Genomic DNA, 15,445 nt, shown 5'->3' with positions numbered 1-15,445 from the left:
GAAATGTGAACTAGACTGAAGGAGCCAGAGCTTCCTTCTTCTCATCCGGTGAAACAGGGATTTGCTACTTAATGCTAACATCATTTTAAAAGTTAGAGTAAAGAATGTTCTCATTCTCATAGCCTGTCCAATGGGGAGATGTGATTAGGACACCATCAGCTTGAGAAGACAATTAAACTCAGTTTTTCTGTTTACTAAGTGCTCAGACCACAATGTTGGCAGCAGCAGAAGCTCCCCATGGGGCCAGCAAGTCAGGCATAATCCTTCACGCTCATCCTGTGAGTGATTCACATCACTGGAGGACATTTGAAGTACAAGGGATGGGTCTAAGAGCCAAAGACAAAGAGCCTGAAAGTTGAGTGATATGGTGTCTGTTTCCTAGATAGAAAACACGATAGGATAATCTCCTGAATGAATGGTAAATTCATGAGTCATTTGACCTTTTTGCAATTTTCCAGACGTCCTTTTGGAAACTTTCCAGTCACTGGAATGTCATTGTACCCCCAAAATACCACAAAGTATTAAGGTGATTGAGAAATCCCCTCTGCAGAATGGGAATTTATTTTTAGAAAAACCTTCAGATGTCAGCTTTAATAAGTACATGATGCTTGATCTCCACGGTCACATCAGAATGAAACTTACAAAGATGTGCTCATCAAACCAAGTATTTTTAGGAGATTCATAAGGGGAGTTGAATACTGCAGCAGTTAAGTGCAAACGTTCCCCTGCGTGATGTGTGAGAGGAGCTGCTACCTAAAATTTGGATTCCCAACAGTACGTATTCTGAGAAGAAAATTGCTGTAGGTAAATCCACAAGGACAGGTAAGATTTTCTTTCTGCCCCTGTAGGGCATGTCAGATGTGCATGTCTAGAGTTGAAAATATTTTCACATAAAGAAAGTCTCCCTAGGGCCTAAACTCTCTTTGTTTATCTGCATATACATATAAATGATCAGTGGAAGAGCACTTGCCCGTACTTTCTACTTAGCACATCAGTGTTCATGGCCTCCACATATCACACAGAAGCCCAGCTCTACCATGTTTCTCAGCCTTAATAAGTTTTGATCTATGCTTCCTAATACACAGCTTTAATTACCAGGTAAGTCTTTTGGGGGGATCCTACCTGATCATAAAGATGTTCTTGAGAGGTACATTCAAATCCTAAAGGGCTTTGTTAGGTATTGTGAGAAAGGGAGCATCAGGACACTGATTTTTTGAATTGTCCACTATTTCTTTGAGTCCAAACCTGCAAGATTCACAGCCCCACAGCTTGTCGTATTGCAAAAGTTGGAATTTCACTGAGTTTGTAGGACACAGAGGTGGTTCGTCATAATAAGCCTGTATATAGGTGTTGCAGTTGTCCCTCCAGTCACTCTCTTGTTGTATTATTCTTAGTTAAGAAGCCTCAGTCGATTATCCTCTCACAGATAATGAATGCAGTGTAATATTATTCTAATTTGAAGGCCAGTGTGATACCAAGTAATTAAAATTTGCTAGTTTGTTGGACATGACATCTCTTCACTGAACATTCACATTACATTGTTTGTGAATATGCACATTCTGCCCTCATTTCAAAGCTGTAAATAAAATAGATCTAGCTTTGGTAGTGTTAGTGAAAGCACTACTTTCAGTGGTAAAATTTTAAATGGCATCATTTAGTATTGTCCCTCTGAGTTTTGTACAAATGTGCTGAATCACAAAGCTGAGCATTTACTGTAAGATGCTGTTCTTGCCTGCAGCCCAAGGCTTCCAAACAGACCTGCCTTCCATTCTTTGCTGATCTTACATTTCAGACTTTTAATCAAAATGCTATTTGTACTACATCATACACTCAAATTTCTGTGAGGCATTTTAAAACAGCACTGTTACTTTTAGCAAATAAGCGTGTAATCTCCTTAAAAGAAAAAAAAAGTCCAATTAGCTTGTCAGGCTCTATCTACCATAAACAGTGTTAACACTGTTGAACAATTTCAATTAACAGACAGAAATATAATCATCTCTATTCTCTATTTATTCTCCAGAGCCAAACTGACACATCTTTTCTTGGTTGGATCACTCCAGTCACCCCTTTTAAAGTAAGTGGGGATTTACTGATAGGAAGTTCAATTTGCCATAGGACATAATGTGACAATAAATATGCTATATCCCACTCCCATTGCTTGCTCTTTCCAGTTTTCCAAAACTCTTCTATTAGTCCAAGCTCTACCAAAAATTAACACAAATATTCATAAGCCCTTGAGATACGTTTCTTGGGTTGGGTGCAGCTCATCGAGATGTGCTTCTTTAGGTGGTTGTTTTTAGCAGCTGCTGCTTAACAGCCTCCTCTGTTGCTGCTGGAGTAGAAAATACTTTTCATCATGAGAGGGGATGCTGTATTAGTATTTTCCATAACAGCAGAAGCATTTATTTTCCTGCTGATGTGAATATCAGGAGAGTTCAGTAAGCTAGCATATAAGCATTTGAAAGAGTGATTTAGACAACAGTAAACCAAACTCACAGTGAATGAACAGAATGTATGATTTTACAATTCTGTTAATAGAGTGCCATATAGGAAAGCCTAAACTAGAGGCCAAAAGTCAGCTGTCAGATGAACAAATACAACTGCTAGAGCAGAACACTCTTCCCTGGTCAGTTTTCTCAGTGAACAAACGGTTGCTAGCTCAAAGTGCTGGGCTGACTTAATTCTGTCGTTCCCAGAATTTTAGACAACATCTTGGCATGATGCTTCCAATTCCCGTATTGAAGAAATTTGTTACCTTCCAACACAGTGGTGCCACGTACCACGTGGGACTGCAGTCTGCCCAACAGTTGCTTTATCTCTGTAATCTTTAACCTGAGGGAATGCAATGTAAGAAGGCACGTGACTGGATTGGATTTAAGCTGAGCTTAAATGGCAAAAATTGAAGCTACATGATAGGAGTGATGCATCCATGAGGCAGAATGCAGTACTGCAAATATCAACAAGCTCACATCCTAAAAGTAGCATGGTTACAGTAGCACAACTTTGCATGCAAATTGGTTAGCCTTTGGTTAATTTCCATAGTGATATCTCTGGGCTGAAATTGTCAGTTCTGCTTTCATTTTTGTAGCTATTTCAGCAGTTCTTAGTAAATGTATGTCAGATGTCATCTGGCAGGTGTTACACTTCACTCACTTCACTTTCTGTCCCTGATATACCAGAGATGAGTGATGAGTGACTATGGAAAAGAAAATGTGTTGCTAGGAGGTTTTTTTCCTTCTGAGTGTTGCAACCTCCTATCCATTGAAATGAACAAGTTCACATCTGTAAAATGAGGTGGGAGTGTTTATTTCATTCACCATTACTTGACAGATTCTGAAGCCTACTAATTTTCAAACTGTTGTATAGTTTATTACGCTGCTTACTGTCTGTATATGGTGTCATTGCAAGTTAGAAGCTGAGTTAATAACCTTGAAAATCAAAATGATATTATTTAACAGCAGTAAACACCATTCTTTGAGTAGATTTACAAAAAATAAGTCATAATACTGCCCTAAGATATTAGTGCACTTTGTCCTAAAAGAAGAAAAAAAGCTAGGTATTAGGTAAAATACTACAAATCAGAGCTAACAACTCTGGGGGAAAAAAAAATGGAGGAGATTGCCAAAAGGTGTTCAGAACTTTCCATTGTTTCAGTGTGAAGTAGCCATTCCCAAAACCATAACATGCGCATTGAATTAACAGATACAACAACTCTGGTTTCAGTCTGATGACTGTATTAGCAGTTTTGAATGTGTATACAATGAATAACATTTTTTTTCATCTATTCAATTAACATTAAGCTCTCCAAATTACCCAAATTATTCTCAACTAAGATTGCAGATGTTAAAAGTACATTTACAATTACTGGGTTCTTGTAGTATACAGATGTTTGACTGGCCATGATTTGCAGGAAGAAAAAGAACAGTGACTGAATTATCTTCTTTCAGATAGTGGCTAGGGAAGTCCTAATCTGAATGAACTGTTTCACAATCAAATCTTCCTTAATGTGAGAATCTAGCCCTGCTGGAAGAATGCATATCTTTAATGATGATAAAACTAGAAGAAGAGATTGAGCATGACCTTAAAATAGATATTAGTCATCTAGAAAGTCAACACTGAATTCTCTGTACATCAACAAAATTCTGTTGAGCACTGGGATAAAAGGGATAGACAGGCTACTGGCTGTCATCTGCTGTCTCTACCACGGTAAAATTTCCATTGTTTTCATAAGATTGAAGACACTGGTGGAAAATACAGAACTGTAATCACTTTTGAAAAATTACTGCACAAAAATTTTCTTCTCAAAATACATGAAACGTAGCGAATAAGTTTACGTGACAAAATATATGTTATATAGGGAGCAATAAGCCTAAAACTATGCAGTTAATAAGATAGAAAAAAAATACAGAAATGCATGTGTCCTGAAGATTGGAGAAGGAGATGCTAACTTGACAAGAAAATAAGGCAGTAACTTCTCTCCTGTAGCTTTACCCAGCTCTCAGAATGATCATCCTGTTTTACTAGGCTTTACTTGGTCATGACCAGGTGTTGCACTGAAACAAGAACTTTCATTATTTCCTTCATCAAAAAGGATCAAAACCCATTCATTATGCTATAAACAAAACAGCTGAAGAGCATGCAGGGAACCCACTGTTGAACTGTCTTTTTCATTAATTTCTAATTAGATGAGAGACTGCACACTCTTTTCTTAGCTTTGTTTTTGATTTTTTTTAATGAATATAATGGAATTAACATTACTCAGTTCATTGGTTCCCAGAATTGAGAAGATATGTGCTGAGCAAGAGGATTGATTCTTATTTGCTCTATTTAGGCATGAGCAGGCTTATTGATTCCATGCGTGTGATAGGACTCCTTGTGTAAAAGTGTGTTTAGGCTTTCATCCTGGTACAGAAACACAGAATCCCATGATGGCTGAGGCTAGCAGGGCCTGCTGGGTGCACCAGGCCCAGTCCCAGCTGCAGCAGGGCCACCCATAGCAGCTGCCCAGGCCCGTGTCCCTCCAAGGAGGAGGGGATCCACAGCCTCTCTGGGCAGCCTGTGCCAGGGCTTTGTCACTCACATGGTGCATAAGTGCTTCCTGGTGTTCAGAGGAAACGTCGTGTTCCAGTTTGTGCCCACTGCCATCTGCTTGTGAATCATCTAATCTCCCCCTTTTGAACACGTTAACTTCAAAGTGTGGCAAAGGAAACCAGGCTTACCACACTTACGATAACCATCTCTCTTATGCAGGACACATGCTGAATTTCAGCTTTCTCTGCTCACTTCATGCAGAAGATGTTGCAATTCTTTAAATGTCCTGTGTTTTACAGCTGCTGGTGAGTTTATCAAGAGCTGTAGTTCAAGCTTGAACTAAAGAAGTTCCAAACTGCTAACTCCTGGAATTTGGAAAGTGTACTTTACTTATAGTTTTTCATAAACATAAACCACTACCACAAACAGAGGCAAGAACGCTGAAACAGATGAACATGTGGTCTACAGCAACACAAATCTTTTGCTTGATTTCTCATTCACAGACTCCTAATTGTCCATAATCCAGAACAGCCAGCCTGTTACCATTGACCATACTCTGAATGTATCCCTCAGCAACATGTACAAACTGTTCCCCGAAGAGTCAGATTCCAGAGGAGGTTTAGGTTAGACATAAGGAAGAACTTTTTCTCTCAGTGGTCAGGCACTGGAATGGCTGCACAGGGAGGTGGTGGAGTCACCGTCCCTGCAGTGTTCAAGAGGCGTCTGGATGAGGAGCTGCAAGATATGGTTTAGTGCTTGTGGCAGCAATGGTGATGGGAGGATGGTTGGACTAGATGATCTTGTAGGCCCTTTCCAACCTTGTGATTCTATGATGATGATTCTATGATGATGCCATAAAACAGTCGAGAACAGATCCCCTCTCAGCCACAAGATCCCCTACCCCCGCAAGATGTGATTTTGGTGTACAATTGAGACAGCTTGCGGGTTTCCTTTGCTTGTTGTTTCTGCCTGTATCAGAAATGTGTGCTTAAGCTCCGAGATTTAACTATACAACATAATATTGCGTGAGACTTGTTATGAATCAGAGCTCTAGTTGCTTAAGTCTCTGGATGAAAAAGCTCTTTCAGCTCATACATACTTTGTCTTTCAACATTTATCTTTCAACATGAGACGTGAGAAGTGACCGAGTGGGCTACAGGAGAACAGACTTATTTTTGAGGCCTTCCACATGGCGCCTATCTCTTCTAAAGAACAGAGGTGGGAAGCTTTTTTTCTTTTTTTTTTGTACATTTGGATTCTGCATGCCCTTCAGCAATATAAAGTCTGCTATGACTCTATGACTTCACAACTGTGTGAAGCTCCTAGACCACCCAGTTTCTGCCTAGCACCCCCTCAGCACAGCTATATCAAAAATCTGCTTAACATCTTTAAGGAACGATACAAGCACAAAGGTGATATATGGTAGGTAGATCACCAACTTTTCTCCACTGAAGAGTATAGTCACAATATATAGTCTGCCTGAAGAAAGGAGTAATTTGGGATATTCACCCTTATAACACCTGAGGGACACGTTTATTTCACTATTTTTGAGAGAAATTCTCAACTTATGACACAAGGAAATGAAATTAACAGTTATTGAGGAGGAAAAGCCTTCTCTCATCATCTGAAATTGTGGAAAAACTTGAATTAAATCAAAGCTTAAACACTGTTTTCTTCTGCTCACTTTCTAAATGAAGCCTTTAAAACTAAGCAATGTGGTTAATTGTACATTCAATTGACAGTTTGCAAAGTGCTAATTGTACTGATCACTGTGATGCTGTTCTTCCAAAAGATATTCCCTAAACATCATGGCCTTCACTGGCTGCTCATAAACGAGTTTGATGTAGATGCTATCATAGGTCCCAAAGCAAATCCTTTGGGTGTGACTGAAGCAGGAAAACGCGAGATGGATAAACATAATGTATTGCTAACCTTGTTACATTGCTAGGATAATGCACAGTGAAAAAAATGCAGAGTTTACTATGAAAGATGCAGTTCTCAAACTCCAGTCTGAATGGGAGAGATGCCATAACCCAGCTGGGTGGAACCTGTCATCAGAGTTGCAGAGGAAGGCAGTGTGGCCTTCTTGAATCGAACTGTTAATTCTGTCTTTAGTTCACTAGATAATATAAAAGCTTGCCAAATCAGCAAGGAGGAAAAGCACTCCAGGCTGCAAAACTTCTTGGGTCCCTTCTCTGAGAAAGAGAAGGGGTTTTTCTTTAGTTGCTTTGTTCGCAGAAAACATACCTGTAAATCTGGTAATTGCATTACTTGAATTAATGCATCAGAGATGCCTTAAGTGAGAGGGACAGACTCTGACTCTCCTTAATGAAGACAGACGAGCTCAATAAAGACTGACACAGAGCATGATTCAGAGAAGCTTACGTGCTTTGAATCACACTTGCCAAGAAGCTGTCATCTTTCTCACGGGACTGAGCTGCAAGCTTATTTTTCTTTTAACAATCTAGGTGAGTTTCAGTGAAGCAATGGGCAAACTATGTCTTTTCTGAACAGCTTTGTCCAATTGACGCTGAAACAGTAGTCATGTTTTTCCTCTGTTTTTGGCAGACAAACCAAAAAACAAAAACACTGCCACTGGGTTTGAAAGGTGCATGAATGGAGTTTGAAAGACAAGTTGTCTGGTGAAGCACCCCATGCAAAAAATGATAATGAAGAGCAAACTAATTTAAATATCACATTGACTCCAAGCAGCACCAGAGAAGGAAGTTGGACTACTTAGCATCAGAGTGTGGTTTGAATGTGAATTTTGCAGTCGTCACTCTTCAGGCATCCCTGCATGGGATTTTCTGACAGAGTCATAGCATTACTACAGTATATTCAGAAGTAAAACAAAAAGTAAATGTTTCCAATTTGTATTTTCAGAGTTTGCTGCAATCAAAATGAGACCATCTGAGCAGCAAGCATCTGAACTGCAAACTTAAATGCTTTAACTGAGTTCTCTATTAGAAAGGAAATAAGGAAGCAGCATGTATTAGCTGATGCAGTATCTGCTAAATAAGGTAGCTTTGTGCTTCTCTCTTTTCCCTCCATGCATTTTGTTGTATGAGGCACAATTGTTTTTTCTCTTTTTGCTGAAAAATTGTTAGCCTATGCAGCCAGGCAGAGAAAGAGCAAGGGAACTTACAAGAGTTTAAGAAGCAACGGATCTGCAGTTAACATCCTTGGTAACTGTAGTTTTGGTGCTGCTTCCCATCATCCCCATGCTGACAACAGGTGACAGAATGGTTCCAGGAATGTAAATAGCTGCAGAATCCATAAAAACAAGGCTCAACATTGGTCAGCAACTCCCTGCTTCATCTGCTTTTCCCAATGAAGGCCCACACCGCCAGGCCACCAGGGTGCATTATCTGTGCTTGGGGCAGCAAAGGGAGGTGAAAAAACCAAGGACGAGCCAGATGAAGTGAGAAGACACAGCTTCAACATGGAGCTGAGGACAGAATGTGCTCAGCAGTGATAGGAATAGCAAACAGAAGCAATGGCAGTTTTGTATTGGGTGAGAGTGCTGGAAATGGTGCTGTAAAGAGAGTTCGGATGCTGCACTGTGGGCCTACAGAACAGAATTACATTTCTCAATTCTTCTGATGAACCAAAAGCTATGATTCCTGCTTTTAATCTCCACCTTTTAGAGGCTCTTGACATCACGAAGAAATCACATTATTAATATAAAAATAAAATAAAATAAACCTCCAGAGGACTCAGAATTCAAGTGAACCACGTTTCTTGTGCGTTCACTGCTCTGCATTTGGAAATGGGTTAATATTCAGACTGGATAATTGTATACTGCATTTACAGTAGACATGTCTTGCTCTGTAGGTGACTGAGATTGGGCAAAGCAGAACAGCTGAGAGAATCAGACTGTACCTGACAATTTGCTGGAACTGATAGCAGAAAATTATACCAACATGAAAAATGCCCACGTTCTCAACAGAACTCATTCTCACGACGGAAAAAGTAGCAGATGTTATTTCAAATAAATGCTTTCAAATCCACTCATTTTTTAATGTTTTGAGTGTTTATAAGAATGCAATCACATTTCTTTCTTCTTTTTCCTTTTTCTTCTCTTTGTCTCAGAATTACAGCTAAGCAGAACCAACTAAGCAAACAGAAATCTCAGTAACAAGAGACTTCCATTTTTTGATGACCTTCAAAATAAGTAGAGTATAATCCTTTCTGCTTTCTTCTGTTTTTACGTATTGAGCAGATACAAATATGTAGTCATACAAACATTTCTCCCAAAATTAGCATTATTACTTTATTTGGTGATTCATTACAATCTGCAAATCCAATAGTAAAAAAAAAAAATAAAATAAACTAGGTATAATGTTAAAGCATTTTACAAGCAAAACATTTTACTGCTTTCTTTTCAATTTGAATAGGTTGGGATAAGTGTATTGGTTAGAGGATATAAAGTACAGAAGAAACAAAACCATAGTTGATCTAACTGTACTGAAGAATGCTACAATCCCATGAGTGAACAGGATTTAAACAGTGATAAATGTCAGTGGAAAACCATACACTTCAGCATTAACAAGGCTGCCTTCCCATGACAATGATGCATCATGAAGGCTGTAAGCCAACTTACGCTGTAGATCACCCTACTTTAAAGAAACTAAAGAGTTAAACAAGCCACGATGCACCTATCTATGCTCATCTCTTTTCTACTGGAACAAAGGCTAGAATGGAGAGAGGGAATTTTTAACATCAGCTTCTGAAACCACTTATAGTAATGTCCATCTCTTGTATATTCAGTATCATGGAGCTAGCAAAGCTTTGAGCTTTTTATTATCACTGTGCTTGCAGGTTTAAAAAAAAAAAAAAAGTACTTTTTCACTGTGTAGCAACAAAGTAAAAATATAGTGCTCCTATCCCATTGTAATCTCTTCTATGTTCCTCCAGCTGTACAAATCCGTCTTTAAAGTTTCATAAAACTAAAAAATAGTTGATCTAGATTGTAATAAAAAAGAATATTAAATACCTTTGGTAAAAATAGATATATTTAACAAGTTTAGAAAAGCAAATAGTTATATTGTCAAAAGGAGAGTATAAAAATGTACACAATAAAAATAACAAACAAACAAGAAATCATCAGCCATTGTATTAAGAATAAAGGCATTGTTCTTTTCAACGTTTTCTTCCTTAGCTCACGTTATTGTCCAGTCTTCTTTCTAAAAGGCAGGAGCTTTACTAGAGCATATGGAAAAATCCAGTCTTTCCTACCAGCGTTAGACAAATTAAGTTTAATTCAGAGCAAGACAGTCTGTTATAAAACAAATTTATAAAACAGAGAATGCTTTGAGTACATAGGAGTAGTTGAACACAGAAAGAAAGATTTCAGATGTTTTCAGCCAGAGGCCAGATGTTCTGGAGCTGTAGAAATGAAACAGCCAGCAGGATCGAGTCTCCATGATGTGAGCCTTCTAACTTTATTTTTACTCCTAAATTATAAATCCGTGTATTGTCAAGAAAACTGTAGGGGACAAAAAAAATACATGTATTTTAAATCTCTCATTGATGCCTTTCTCCCATCCTTTCACTGGGCCTCCAAACAGAGCTGTCATACATCACATAATCCCAGTTTTGCTTCTCCTCTTTTTAGAGCTCACTGTAAATCCTGAAGATGGAAGTTCCCCAAAGCAAACAACTGAGATTACAGAAGGAGATAATGCACAAGCCCCATAATAGAATCAGCAAGGATTGAACGTGCTTCAAAGAAAACAGCACAATTAAATCATGTTTATCCTTCAGTATTCCCTTTGCATACACAGTCACACTCCTCGTGGTGTTCCAAGGGTACATCTGTCAGTGATTTATGCAATCCCCGGACACCACTCCTTGGCTTCAGCTGAAGAACCTGAAGGAGAAGAAGTCAAGCATCAACAGAACAGCGAGTACTTTATCACACACCTAGGCAACGAGTTAGACTGCACTGGAAACACACTGGATGGCAGGAAAGCTATTAAAAGAAATAGGCTTTTCTCAGCTGAATTTCTTCATTTATTCCACTCATTAATTTTTTACTTTGGCTTTTACACCAAACCCTTCACAAAAGTTATTAGAACAAATAGGTAAATCAATTTAATGATTAGGTAATTCTGCAATAAATACTGTTAGTTATAAATTTATAACAATAGAAACGGGACAGATATTTATCTCTTCCTTCACGGAGTACGTTTCTACAGCTGGAGAAAGCTGAACAAGGAGGTATGGTTGTCACGTGCCCAAACTGCACTAGTAAACAAATGCTTCAGAAATGACTCAACAGTTTCACAGAAAAGCATTTTAACAAGGTAGGTAATTTTTGTTTTCTTTATGTGATATATCATTAAAAATGGTTTAGATATATATATTTACCGTATGCGCACTGCATGCAATATTAAAATATATACTGATACATTCCTACAGTAAAAAGAAATTCTTACACTGGCTTGCAGTACTTCCAAACATGAAAATGTAGAAAAGTGCTTACCTCGTGGTATTTTTTGGTGACTTTTGTTGGTATACATTGGCACTCATTGCAGTTCTGATGACAACAGGCACAGTTTCCACCACAACGCTTAACCAGGAGACACAGCGGCCAGAAAATGGTGTCAGTTCGCTTCAGCTCCTCCCTCAGTGACACTGAGAAGTTGCGAGGAGTGCAACTATACAGCCGCACTTCTTCCTTTAGCAAGTTGAGATCAACCACTGCAAAGAGACAAACAAATGGAAAGACCTTTGTTTGGGAGTATTCACCGATTGTTTTGTAACTCTGGAGGTGTTCGTTCAAATTAGACAGAGCAAACCTTGGCCACTCCGTTCCAGTAAATGTTTTACCACTTCAATCCTAATGGAGTTCCCTTTGTGCAACACTGAGTTTGAGTGCTGCTGTTCCATATTAATAGTGGATTGGAAAAATGCTCACAGCAATTAAGAAGACAACAACCCTCCACACAAGATTTTGAATTCATTTGCTTAAAGCATTCAAACCTCTCTCCCACTACAGTGTCAATTATTGCTTTTCTGCAAGTGTGATGCAAGTATAAATAAGAAACCACTTATTTCTAAGAAGCTCACTTCTGTGGACAAAGAATTAAGGAACTTACATAATCACCAGTGAGTACTGCACAGACAACAAATAAGCGCACAAGCATGTTTTTAATTGCAGTATATTCTATTTTTCAGAGGTCCCCTCTTCCTCCATAGCAACTTAAATATGAATCACAGAATCTCACAATGTCAGGGATTGGAAGGGACCTCAAAAGATCACCTCTTCCAATCCCCCTGGCGGAGCATGCACATCTAGATCAGGTCACAAGGAATGCATCCAGGTGGATTTTGAATGCCTCCAGAGGAGGAGATCACACAACCTCTCTGGGCAGCCTTTCCCAGTGTTCTGTTATCTTTACTGTGAAGAAGTTTTTTCCCTTATTTATGTGGAACCTCCTGTCTTCCAGCTTGTACGCATTGCCCCTTGTCGTATTATTGGGTGTCACTGAGAAGAGCCTGGCTCCATCCTCCTGACACTCACCCTTCACATATTTATAAACATTAATGGAGTCATCCCTCAATCTTTCAGCCTTTCCTCAACAGGGAGGATCATGAATCTCTCCCGATTCCCTAAAACTCATTTTCATTTGATGTGCCTTTAAATATAGTTCCTCTTTCCAGGCATCTACCTTCAAGCGCAAGTTCATTATTCACATAGAAACCTGTTTTCCTATAATCTGGTTCCACTGTATCACAGTAAAGCTTTACTATGCCAATGGTTAAACAGCTAGCTCACAAAAAGACCAGACACAGGGCACACTGCTTTAGGTTCCCCTCAGCTACACAGCCAAGAAATAATAGAGGCAATTAAGTCTGAAGACCGAGAATTGATTTAGGGAAAAAAAAAAAAAAATACGTTTTTTTACTTTGGTGAAAAGCAATTTCATTTCATTTCTTTCAGAAAAGCCAGACTATAATTATCATGTTCTGGGATATTTTGTCTACACTGCTTCTCTCCAAACCTACCAGCATTAAGGAATATCAGCAGCATTCAGTTCACAAACATATTCCAACTGGTCAGTATTATTTTATCTTTCTGAACAGAAAGAATAACTAAAACCCTGTGATAAAATGGCTTTTGAGACTGTTGTAATAGAAGTCTCAAAGCAGCACAGAGCTTCAAGCCAACTGCTTTTGAGCTAAATCAAGAATAAACTAGGAGTAAAAATAACCAGTACAGTTAAAAAATCAGATTATTAACATTACTTCACAAATCTTTTATATTTCCTGCTAGTAGTTTGTAAACTAAAAAAAAAACAGCTATAAAATAAAGCTGAAATATCTTCCTGATCTGAATTGTTCGCTAGAGAAATACCTTTTTTCCTACTTATTATGTAAGGAGTCTCCAGAGATCACCAAGGAGATCTTCTGTCTACCAAGGCAAGATACTGATACTGAAACATGTAGGAAATGAAGAGAATTTAGAAGATTCACTTCCTAAGCAGAAATGCTCACCAGTACTCCCTCAGAAACAGATACTGAGCAGCAATTTCATTCTGTGTTTCTTAAAATATTTCCTTTGCAGACCATATCCATACACTGGTATCCCTAAGTCAGGCCTTGGTGCTGTGAAGGGTCAGTTAAACACACTGAAGCTTTTCCTCTGCTTACATTTACAGTGAATGCCAAGTTGGGGCACTTCATTCCTTTACTATCAGGTTAACATAGGGTCCAAATAAACAATCTGATTTTAAAAGTCAGGAGTGTGTAATAACTCCAATAAAGTTACTGACAGGATGCCAGGCTGCCTCCCACACTGCAAGCACATTCCTTGGAGAATGCTGAGAAGAGAGCAGAGGAATAGAGACAGAAATTACTGGGGAGAGATTTGCTGTGAGAAATTAAAAATTATTTAAGGTCTTCTGATCAGCTAATAGCTCTAGGCTGAGTCATTCAGAGGGTGGACGTGTCTACCTGCATTAATCGAGGGCTGTGGAAAGGAATCTAATGCTTCTTTCTCGTGTTACATTTTCAAACATACAAGAACTGAATTGTCAAAATGAAAATAAAATGCCTAAAATGCAAGAGAAACAGTAGTTCTGCTCCTACTGGAAGATTTCCAGAGAGACTGAGATTTGGAACAGTTTGGCTTGTTGCAGTGAACTTGAGGACACTTATGCATCCTAACACAGCCGGATGGCACTTTGCCATGAGTAACTGAAAGCAGAAATTGGGCACTGATGCTTTTTATTCCAGCAAAACCATTGACCCACAGGAGAGAGATGCCTGTGTGGCATTCAGCTTCCCTGATAACTCCTGCCTACTCGCAACAGCACAGGAATGCAGCCATTTCCTAGTCCTAGCTGACGTTACAGGATAGAGAAAAGAGTTACGTGCTAACAGGAGCAGTAAGTGCATTGTACATTTTACCACAGAATCTGAATGAATTTGAGCTGAACCCTTCGGATGTGCAGGCTCAAATTTAAAAAGATTCTATGCAAGAACTCATTCAGCACTTGGCCAAAAAGATACAGTATGCTTTGCTGTAACAACAGGGTTCTGGAGAGATGAAAAATGCCATGTTTGGTTTCCATGCTTTACAATGTATAAAGGTATATTGCTATTATACCTTGCAGTGAACCCTTGCCCTACCTTAGGTAATTCAATTTCATTAAAAGGTCTGTGGCAAATTTATCTAGTGCTTATATAATCACTTCTTTGAAGTGTGTGAATGAAGCTGTTATTTTTTCAAAGAGTATCTGTCTGTCCAAAATTTATTTTAACGCACTGTGGGCATGAAGCTAGATGAGAGAATGTATATATTCCCTTAAAAGTGTTTACTTAACCACAATAAAAGGTTATGTGGATTTCCCAAGTGCACTTAGTTACAGTACCTGTTATAATGTGAACATTTAAACACTCTTTCAACTTGGCTGCCACTCATATATCATGTTTGACACAACAGTCAAAGTTCTTTTGTTTAGCATTAGCTCAGGAGGAATGGAAGGTTCTGTAGTAGCACATGAATGGGAAATACTATAAAATAAAAATAAGTGAAAAGGAGAAAAAATGGAGAAAAAACACAGATACAGGTAAAACCTACAGTAAAACCTATTTCTAAAGTGCACCTTTATTATATTAATACATTCATCTGAAGTACTCTGTGTTCACATCTGCCTGAAAATATCTATGTTCTACAGTTGGCATTGCAACTGTCTAGCATCTTAAATTCTCATTGGGACTCTTGTGTGTAGGCATCGATAAGAGCAGAATTGCTTCAGTTTCTAAGCACCTTTGGTTAGAAACCTTCAGTTTCTAAGGCATTCCTGGAAGTGTAGTTTCCTATAATAGGTCAGGGCTTTTACAAAACAGGTTCCCATGCAATTTTTGAATTGCAAACATGGATAACAGAAAAAAAAAAAAAAAG

The 15,445-nt window shown here is 38.6% G+C and overlaps 1 protein-coding gene and 1 long non-coding RNA gene across 3 annotated transcripts in view; one reads left to right on the top strand and one right to left on the bottom strand.

Annotated features, from left to right (window-relative positions):
- Nucleotides 1-6,076: 6,076 nt before the first annotated feature.
- LOC116243156 (uncharacterized) lies at nucleotides 6,077-9,041 on the top strand. The gene is made up of 2 exons (XR_004169895.2): nucleotides 6,077-6,249; nucleotides 8,866-9,041. It is a non-coding gene; the product is annotated as an uncharacterized LOC116243156 (long non-coding RNA).
- Nucleotides 9,042-9,137: 96 nt separating this feature from the next.
- Nucleotides 9,138-15,445, bottom strand: part of PDGFC (platelet derived growth factor C) — a 116,627-nt gene continuing 110,319 nt past the window's right edge. For both annotated transcript variants that reach the window (XM_031614242.2, XM_031614243.2), the window contains exons 5-6: nucleotides 11,519-11,736; nucleotides 9,138-10,903 (exon numbers count right to left, since the gene is read on the bottom strand). In XM_031614242.2, the coding sequence (XP_031470102.1) occupies nucleotides 10,787-10,903; nucleotides 11,519-11,736 (335 nt within the window). In that variant the 3' untranslated portion in view covers nucleotides 9,138-10,786. The remainder of the gene's footprint in view (nucleotides 10,904-11,518; nucleotides 11,737-15,445) is intronic.

The sequence above is a fragment of the Phasianus colchicus genome, chromosome 4, assembly GCF_987193195.1.
Source record: "Phasianus colchicus chromosome 4, bPhaCol1.hap1.1, whole genome shotgun sequence".
NCBI lineage: Eukaryota > Metazoa > Chordata > Aves > Galliformes > Phasianidae > Phasianus > Phasianus colchicus.
The sequence above is the reverse complement of the archived record's forward strand: the minus strand, read 5'-3'. Positions and strand labels throughout refer to the sequence as shown.